The sequence below is a fragment of the Schistocerca americana genome, chromosome 4 (assembly GCF_021461395.2).
Source record: "Schistocerca americana isolate TAMUIC-IGC-003095 chromosome 4, iqSchAmer2.1, whole genome shotgun sequence".
NCBI classification, from domain to species: domain Eukaryota; kingdom Metazoa; phylum Arthropoda; class Insecta; order Orthoptera; family Acrididae; genus Schistocerca; species Schistocerca americana.
The window spans coordinates 497,540,835-497,550,890 of NC_060122.1; the positions used below are offsets into that span (position 1 = coordinate 497,540,835).

General features: G+C 35.0%; 1 protein-coding gene across 2 annotated transcripts in view; it reads right to left on the reverse strand.

Annotated features, from left to right (window-relative positions):
• Positions 1-5,746, reverse strand: part of LOC124612972 (TP53-binding protein 1-like) — a 282,018-nt gene extending 276,272 nt beyond the window's left edge. For both annotated transcript variants that reach the window (XM_047141501.1, XM_047141500.1), the window contains exon 1: positions 5,231-5,746. In XM_047141501.1, coding sequence (XP_046997457.1) covers positions 5,231-5,475 — 245 coding nt within the window. In that variant the 5' untranslated portion in view covers positions 5,476-5,746. The remainder of the gene's footprint in view (positions 1-5,230) is intronic.
• Between the last annotated feature and the right edge of the window lie 4,310 nt (positions 5,747-10,056).

Consider the following 10,056-nt stretch of genomic DNA (forward strand, 5'->3'; position numbering starts at 1 on the left):
CTTAAAAACTCTTTTAGATAACATCATGAATTTTTGAAGTAAGTTTATTTATTATACATATTTGAAGATAAAAATGATGCTATTAAAATATATTAATATTTTCTATGAAAAAAAATATACATATGTATTTTTTTTAACAGATGTTTTGTTTTATAAGAATCGCAATATCTCGAGTCTCAGACCCGATCGAATGCTCAAATTTGTTTTAATTTACTCTTAAACATATAGGCTACTTGATAAAACAAAAATAATGATGGCTTTTTAACATGTTTATTAATTATAGTAGATTACATTAGAATTACGTACAAAGATAGTTTACTTATGGCACTTATGTATAACCCAACTGATTGCTTGAAACATTGAATTTTTTGAGTAATTTTGTCTTTTTAATAAACATTAATGCTGATTCAAACTGTTTTTCCACTTCAGCCAAGAGCTTTCAGTTCTTTTGATACAGTCTTTTTTGAAGTGCCGCTTGATTGAGGTGCGTCTACTACACAGACTATGTGCTCCAAAGGCACTATGCAGGAATCTTCTCTTTCAGGCCAATAAAATGATGCAGCGGGTCCTGAAGGATATAGAAATAGAATTTCTGTGAAAATGAATGTTTTCAATATTTTTTTCACAAAACTTATACACATCGATTGCTGTCATTATTTGTTCTTTGTCTGAAAGCTGTAGACTGGCTTTCCTTAAAATTCTTTTAATAGTTCCTCCTAGGCCATCACAAATTGACTTCCCATGACTTGTTGCAAAAAAAGAGTGTTGGGCCTTCAAATTAAAGTCTCTCAAGTGTTCAGTCAAATTTTTAAAACTGTTTCTATTTTTGTACTGCCCAGCACAACCATCTGTAAAGTAGTGAACTGAGTCAATGTCAGTATGATGTAATGACAGCCACTTTGTAATTTCTTTTTGTACAAAGTTAACAAAACCAGTGTCATGTTCTTGGTCATCACTAATAAAACAGTGGTTGGAAACAAAAACACTGTTTTCCTCATTTCTTAGAAAAACTCCAACTGGGTGTAGAGTACAACCACCTCTATTCCAGTGGTAACTTTGGATCTCATTTTGTATAACAAAGGAATAATTTTCACTGAAATCCATCACAATAATTGCTGTTTTGGGTGGTGGGTCTTCTTTCAATCTTTTAAAGGCTGCTGATTGGGATTTTGCTATAAACGAGTGTTGGGTGAGCTTTTCCAGTGACCTAACCAATAAAGAAATGTAGTCTTCAACACTGATAGACTGTTTGATCATTTCTGCCCTGTCTGTGTTAACCCACTGACTGATTACAATTTCTTCTTCTAAATCATAATCTTCAATTAGTTTTTCAGTTAAGCACTCTGTTAGTGCAGTATTTGCAGGGCAGCTGTTGCAATGATGTAGCATGCAGTTTTGGTTTTCTGTGTTGCACATGAGCATCTTAATTAGGTCTTTATAAGATTCTTCAATTTTCACAGCATCCAGTAATAGTTTAACATTCTGGTGGATACTGCATACACATACAGTGTGTGTGCCTGCAGCACCAGCAAGGATACACCATTTAGGTCTCAAGAAACAAAATTTTGAAAATCCTACTTCTACCTCGGGATTCTCCCATTTGAAAGAATAATAGAGTTCTCTCAAGTTACACAAAATGAGTCTTTTTTGCATGTACACATTTTTTTGAACACTTACTTTGTCTTTTGTTCCAGGTAGCACTCTGGAACTTTCATCCTTTTCATAAAAATCTGTTACAAGTCTTACTGTATTTTCAGAAAGAGTTTTACCTTTTTTGGACCAGGAGTTTCCAAAATACCCTTTTCAGATTTTAGGTTTCTAGCTTGTCGCACCATGTACTCACTTACATTAAATTCTTTCATCACTTTATTTCGAGTCCAAGAATCTGGAGCCAAGGTCAGAATCTGGATTTTTCTAGACCTCCCAACAGATGAAATCTTCTCTTTCATAAGAGAAATCATTACATCAAAATCCTTTGCTTTCTCAACCACACTTTTATCTTCTTCGTCATCATCAGAACTTGGTGCATCATATTTTAATGCTTTTGAAACCGCCTTTTTTGCAGTCTTTTCAATACTGCTAACCTTCCTTTTAAAATAAGACTCTTTACTTTGTTCTGACAAGCCATGAAGCTTTATCGGTGTTAAACCTAAATAATAATGAGCAATGTTTGTTTGTACGAGGTATTCATTTCTGGATTCCAATGATTCTAATTCAACCATGACTTCATCATCTGTTTCACTTTCATTGACTTCAACTCTTAATTTTTCCTCACAAAAGTTACGGCATGTTGAGCAAAGCTTTTGTCCAGGTTTTATGCTAATATTTTTTGTCAGTAATTGTTTAGAAAGATCCAAGCCTACACTTCTCAACGATTTTTTGATGGGCTTTTTGTGTTTTTTTAGTGGGTCTACACATGTTGTTTGATACTTTTCAAAAACATTTAAAAAGTAGTAGCTGTGGTGTGAACATATATTCTTAAATTCACACAGATTAATTCCAGATCATAAGTGGATCAAATCTTTTTCTTCCTCACTCAATTCTGATACCGGTTGTAACTTTTTTGAAGGTGTGTAGGTTGTTTGGAAACAGTCAGATTTTTTAAATAACCCTACACTACAGGTTTGAATATCTGACATACTGATTTCACTTTTGGTCTGATTACTGTTCTGGTTACTTTTGTAGGATATTGGAAAAGAATCTCTGTAAACTAAGCAACAGTACTTACTGAGAGTTCGAATAAACTTAATAAAATACTATCTAAGCACTATTTAACACTGTAATAATTTTTTACTTCAAAACACAGGAGTAACAATACAAAATCCAAGTGTACATTGTTACTCCAAGAAGACAAAAACTTATTTTCGGTGTCTAAGTCACTTGGCATTTTTTATTTTTAAAATATAATTAATATTATTTTAAAAATTAGATAACTATTAAACAGGTTAAAAAGCCAACATAATTTTTTTTATCTAATAGCCTATACAATTAAGAGTATTTTAAAACAAATTTGAGCTTTCTATCAGGTCTGAGACTCTAGATATTGCAGTTTTTGTAAAACTAAACATCCGTTAGCTAAAAAAAATAATAAAAAACTTATAAATTTTTTTCATTTGGAAGAATTTAATATATCTTTATGGTAATTTTTTTTAACATTTAGATATAATACACAAACTTATTCCAAAATTTCATACTGATATCTTGAGTATTCTTTAATATACAAATTTTTTTAGTTGTGAGGACACGTTTAAGTTACAATTTCCGACTGCTGAAACAAAGCCAAATCTAAAAACTTTAAAAATTTATAAAAAAAACTATAAGAGATAGAGCAAAAGAATTTTGCAAGTGCTTTCAGGTTGATAAAAGAAGTAATTGTACCAAGTTTCATCAAAATCTGACATGGTTGGTGTCAAGGCCTGGCTGACTTGACATGGAATGACCCCAAAGTGTCTGATTGGTTTCCTGTGACTGGTCTCAACGTCAGTTTTTAAAAGAAATGACATATTGAAGGCTGCACATCTAGAGACAGGCCTATGATACCAATAGTGTGTGTAACACATGCTGAGGAAATGACAAATAGGATGGGGAAAAAAAATGTCTGTATTGCTGAGAATTGAAACTGGTAAAAGCACATTTTGGAACTCTCATAATATTAGTTCTGCCATGTTTGCACTTAGCATTGTTGTAAATCTTGTGGAGGGACAAATAAGTAAGTCGATACATTTTCTAATCTTAAAGAAGAACGTCCTCATTGCTCAAAAAATGTTGTAAGTATAATATTTGGTGCTCATCCACAATTATTTTGTAGACACCGGTTTAAGCTATTGGGCACTTTGACTACTGCTTCACAGTATATTTATGCCCTCATGAAGTTTGACTGGGCGAGGTGGCGCAGTGTTCAACACACTGGAATCGCATTCGGAAGGACAATGGTTCAAACCCACTTCCGGCCATCCTGATTTAGGTTTTCCGTGATTTCCCTAAATAACTCCAGGCAAATGCTGGGATGGTTCCTTCGAAAGGGCACGGCAGACTTCCTTCCCCATCCTTCCCTATACCGATGCCCTCACTGTTTGGTCTCTACCGCCAAACAACCCTCATGAAGTTTGCTGTGAACAATCCACTGCACTTCACAAGGAACAATGACATAAATAATTACTATGCCAGAAGAAAAAAATTACATCATTACTCCAAGTTAATGTTGTCTTTAGTAAAGAAAGGGGTGCACAATGCTGCAACTGAAATTTCTGGTAACTTGCCAGTGACAAACAATGTCTGACAGACAGCAACGTAAAATTTGAAAACAAACTGAAAAAGTTTCTCATTGGCAACTTCTTCTATGCTGTAGAAGAATTCCATTATTGTAATATGTAAGAGGTGGTGGGAGGAAATACCAACTCACATCTGCATCTTTCTTTTTAATCCAACAAAACTTACAAAAAACGGCATGTAGCCATTTTTACAGATTAATTTGTCATGTGACTCATGTAACATGACTCGCTTCACATTATTATGATTTATGGTCCAAATTAACATGGAACAAGAAACTAACTAACTTCAATACATCTGTACTCCTGTTTGTGGTAATCCAAGCAAAACATAATGGCAAGAAACCTATTAAGATAATTACTACATTACATTAACTTCGTTATTTTCATTTACCACCACAGTATGTCATGCTCTTGAATCTTTATTAGTATGAACATCTGCAGCCCCAAAAATTACTTGAGTAAATCACTATGAAGGGCTATAACATCCCAATATCTCCCTTTTTGAAAGGAACATTACGTATAATCCAGGCTTACACACATAATGAATCAATCAATCCAGGCTGATGACTAAGATGTATCATCTCGTATTATCACCCTTTCTCACTATTGTGTACACATTCATGCACTATAAGGATTACAGTCAGCATACTTTTATATCAATATTTCCTCAAATGTAATAAACATAAAGGAGACTACAACGCATTTTCTTAAAAACTAGTTTTGTTGTTAATAAATTAACTCTAATGTTGCCAATAAAAATCCACCAATTATACGAAATAAAACTCCAAATACAGCCGCTATAGGTGATTCCTCTATCCTTCCGTCCGGCAGCTAAAGCCACGTCATAAATACAACATATAACTTTACTTTTGAGCTTTGCTAAAAAGTCTGCACTAATAAATATTTTACTCGTAATAATAATACGTCAAATTTAATGGTTTCACAAACAGCTGACTGACCTGGTAATTTCGCCGTCGTTTCCACGTATATCATCACTCACTTCCACTTTTCCTTCGTTGTCAGTTGCAATTTCAAGAGGAACAGGTTTCATTTGGCACTGATTTTCCTGGTTTTCTGTTTCAACAGCTACCTGTACTTCGTTTAACACTTTCACGCACTCATTTCCAATTGCACCGCTACTTGTATCTGCACTGTCGAAACCATTACTACCTACAAGCTGCGCTACATCTACCGAAGGCTCCATAACAAAACTACTCGATGAAACTCGAGCGAGGAACTGTAACTCACACGGAATAACGGTTCTCGCCGGGTTGTTGCCCGAACAAGTTTACCGGTAACTTCGAAAACAAATAATTCACAAATATTGAATGTCAAGTGCGTTCGGTAAAAAATATTCTAACATACACATTCGGAGTTTTCACCGATTTACAGCAGCATATTTCCTATTTACTTAAATTCATAGATTCCTATATTCACACAAGTTCTACTACTTCGCGGGTAAACACGTGTGAAAACAAAACACTCATGATTGTCTTTGCAAAGTAAACTACACACCAAAATAACATCCTTGCAACACTCCAAGGATTCACAAAATGATCCACGAACTTCGACCATTGATATTGGATGGTCGAAGCAAGGTGGATATACACTTGTCGGAACGTCACAGTCACGTAACCGTGACAATTTGCAGCACTGTTCCCAGAATTGATCGTGGCCCTTTGGTTCTGACTCGAAGGAAAGACTGAACAAGATACTTCGGAAGTTCTGTGGCAAACAAGGCTGCAACTTCCTGGCCTTGGGCCATGGGGTCGAGAAATGTGGGGTCCCCCTAAGTAGGTCAAGTGTGCGCTACACATCAGAGGCTGCCAGTCAGGTAGCTGACTGTGTGTAGGGTGCACACAAGTATTTCTTAGATTATGCGACTCTCCATCCAATCCAGATAAGGACAGCAGTAGGAAACTCGGAACTGTCATTGTAAGATCGAAAGAAACGTCTCCCACAGGTGAGAGTATTAACATCCTAATAGTAAACTGCCGAAAGATTCGTAACAAAGTGCCAGACTTTAAAGCGCTCATGAAAAGCAGTGAAGCTCACATAATGCTACGTACAAAAAGCTGGTTGAAACTTGAAACTGACCACAGTGAGATCATTGGGGAAAATTTAAGTGTAGATTAGGTTAGATTAGATTAATACTAGTTCCATGGATCATGAATACGATATTTCGTAATGATGTGGAACAAGTCAAATTTTCCAATACGTGACAACAACATACTTAAGTTAATATAACAACTTATTTATTTTTTGTGTTTTTATTTTTTTATTTTTTTTACTTTTATACTATTTTTTTAAATATTTTTTTTTGTTTTTTTCCTTTTTTTCTTAATTTATATCTAAAAATTCCTCTATGGAGTAGAAGGAGTTGTCATTCATAAATTCTTTTAATTTCTTCTTAAATACTTGTTGGTTATCTGTCAGACTTTTGATACTATTTGGTAAGTGACCAAAGACTTTAGTGCCAGTATAATTCATCTCTTTCTGTGCCAAAGTTAGATTTAATCTTGAATAGTGAAGATCATCCTTTCTCCTAGTACTGTAGTTATGCACACTGCTATTACTTTTGAATTGGGTTTGGTTGTTAATAACAAATTTCATAAGAGAGTATATATACTGAGAAGCTACTGTGAATATCCCTAGATCCTTAAATAAATGACTGCAGGATGATCTTGGGTGGACTCCAGCTATTATTCTGATTACACGCTTTTGTGCAATAAATACTTTATTCCTCAGTGATGAATTACCCCAAAATATGATGCCATATGAAAGCAATGAGCGAAAATAGGCGTAGTAAGCTAATTTACTAAGATGTTTATCACCAAAATATACAATGACCCTTATTGCATAAGTAGCTGAACTCAAACGTTTCAGTAGATCATCAATGTGTTTCTTCCAATTTAATCGCTCATCAATGGACACACCTAAAAATTTGGAATATTCTACCTTAGCTATATGCTTCTGTTTAAGGTCTATATTTATTAATGGCGTCATACCATTCACTGTACGGAACTGTATGTACTGTGTCTTATCAAAATTCAGTGAGAGTCCATTTACAAGGAACCACTTAGTAATTTTCTGAAAGACAGTATTGACAATTTCATCAGTTAATTCTTGTTTGTCAGGTGTGATTACTATACTTGTATCATCAGCAAAGAGAATTAACTTTGCCTCTTCATGAATATAGAATGGCAAGTCATCAATATATGTTAAGAACAACAAAGGACCCAAGAGTGACCCTTGTGGAACCCCATTCTTGATAGTTCCCCAGTTTGAGGAATGTGCTGATCTTTGCATATTATGAGAACTACTTATTTCAACTTCCTGCACTCTTCCAGTTAGGTACGAATTAAACCATTTGTGCACTGTCCCACTCATGCCACAATACTTGAGCTTGTCTAGCAGAATTTCATGATTTACACAATCAAAAGCCTTTGAGAGATCACAAAAAATGCCAATGGGTGGTGTTCGGTTATTCAGATCATTCAAAATTCGATTGGTGAAAGCATATATGGCATTTTCTGTTGAAAAACCTTTCTGGAAACCAAACTGACATTTTGTTAGTACTTCATTTTTATAGATATGGGAAGCTACTCTTGAATACATTACTTTCTCAAAAATTTTGGATAAAGCTGTTAGAAGGGAGATTGGACGGTAATTGTTGACATCAGATCTATCCCCCTTTTTATGCAAAGGTATAACAATAGCATATTTCAGTCTATCATGGAAAATGCCCTGTTCCCGAGAGCTATTACACAGGTGGCTGAGAATCTTAGTTATCTGTTGAGAACAAGCTTTTAGTATTTTGCTGGAAATGCCAGCAATTCCATGTGAGTTTTTGCTTTTAAGCAAGTTTATTATTTTCCTAATTTCAGAGGGAGAAATGGGTGAGATTTCAATTGTATCAAATTGCGTAGGTACGGCCTCTTCCATTAACAGCCTAGCATCTTCTAATGAACACCTGGATCCTACTATATCCATAACATTTAGAAAATGATTATTAAAAGTATTTTCAACTTCTGACTTTTTGTTCGTAAAGTTTTCATTCAATTTGATGGAAATACTGTTTTCCTGTGCTCTTGGTTGACCTGTTTCTCTTTTAATAATATTCCAAATTGTTTTAATTTTATTATCAGAGTTGCTGATTTCATACATGATACACATACTTCTGGATTTTTTAATAACTTTTATAAATATAACAAAGTAGTTTTTATAATGTTTGATAGTTTCTGGGTCACTACTCTTTCTTGCTGTCAGATACATTTCCCTTTTCCAGTTACAAGATATTTTTATACCCTTAGTAAGCCATGGTTTGTTACAAGGTTTCTTACGAGTATATTTAACTATTTTCTTGGGGAAGCAGTTTTCAAATGCATTTACAAAAATGTCACGAAATAAATTATATTTTAAATTGGCATCATGTTCACAGTACACCTCATCCCAGTCTAACTGCTGTAGGCTTTCCCTGAAATTTGCAATTGTTAAATCGTTGACTGAACGTACTACTTTGGAGGACTGTTTAGTATTGCTGAATGGAGCTATGTCATATATTGTAACTAGCTGTGCACCATGATCAGAAAGACCATTCTCAACAGGTTGAGCATTTATCTGGTTAAACTTATTTTGGCCTATAAAGAAGTTATCTATCAGTGAGCTGCTATATAGAATGGATAGGCAAGTGGGAAATGGGGGTGGTGTATTTATCACAGTAGACGAAAAACACAAATCCACCAAGATCGAAATTGAAGCTGCATGTGAGATTGTTTAGGCAAGACTCAGTATCAGGTGTGGGCATAAGATGATAATTGGAGCCTTCTGTCACCCACCACACTCGTCTCCTGATGTAACCGAAAACTTTAGAGAAAATCTCAATTCATTTCTTTGGAAGGTCCCCAATTACACTATAATCATCTGTGTAGACTTTAATCATCCAACAATTAATTGGGAAAATTACAGTTTTGTCAGTGGTTGGCGTGATAAGACACCCCGTGAAACTTTACTAAATGCTTTCTCTGAAAACTACCTAGAACAGATAGTTAGGAACCCAACTCTTGATGGGAATATATTAGATTTAATGGCAACAAATAGACCTGATCACTTTGAGAATGTCCATATTGAAGCTGGTATCTGTGAGCATGACACAGTTGTGACAACGATGATTACCGAAGTACAAAGGGCAACTAAAACAAGCAGAAGCATATATATATTCAGTAAACTAGACAAAAAGTCAGTAATGTCATATCTCAATGAGGAACTTGAAACTTTCAGTACAGGTTAGGAGCATGTACGGGAACTCTGGGTCAAGTTTAAAAAAATAGTTGACCACACTCTGGATAGATATGTCCCAATAGAACAGCAGATAATGGGATGGAACCGCCATGGTACACAGTCAATGTAAAGAAACTTCAACAGAAACAGAGATTAGTGCACAATAGGTGTAAAACAAAGTGTAGAGCTATAGATAGAGAGATGCTGAATGAAACGCATTTGGCTGTCAAGAGAGCAATAGGTGAATAGTTCAATGACTACTGTATCTGGCTGTCAAGAGAGCAATGGGTGAAGATTTCAGTGACTACTGTAGCAGAATATTGCCAAGTGATCTTTTGCGAAACCCAAAGAAATTCTGGTTATACATAAAGGCTGTTAATGGCATCAGAGTAACCAGTCAGAAGATAGGAACTGAAATTGAGGCCAGCAAAGCAAAAGCTGGAATGCTTCTCCGTTGTCAAATGTTACTTTACTAAGGAAAACCCAGGAAAATTGCCCCAATTTA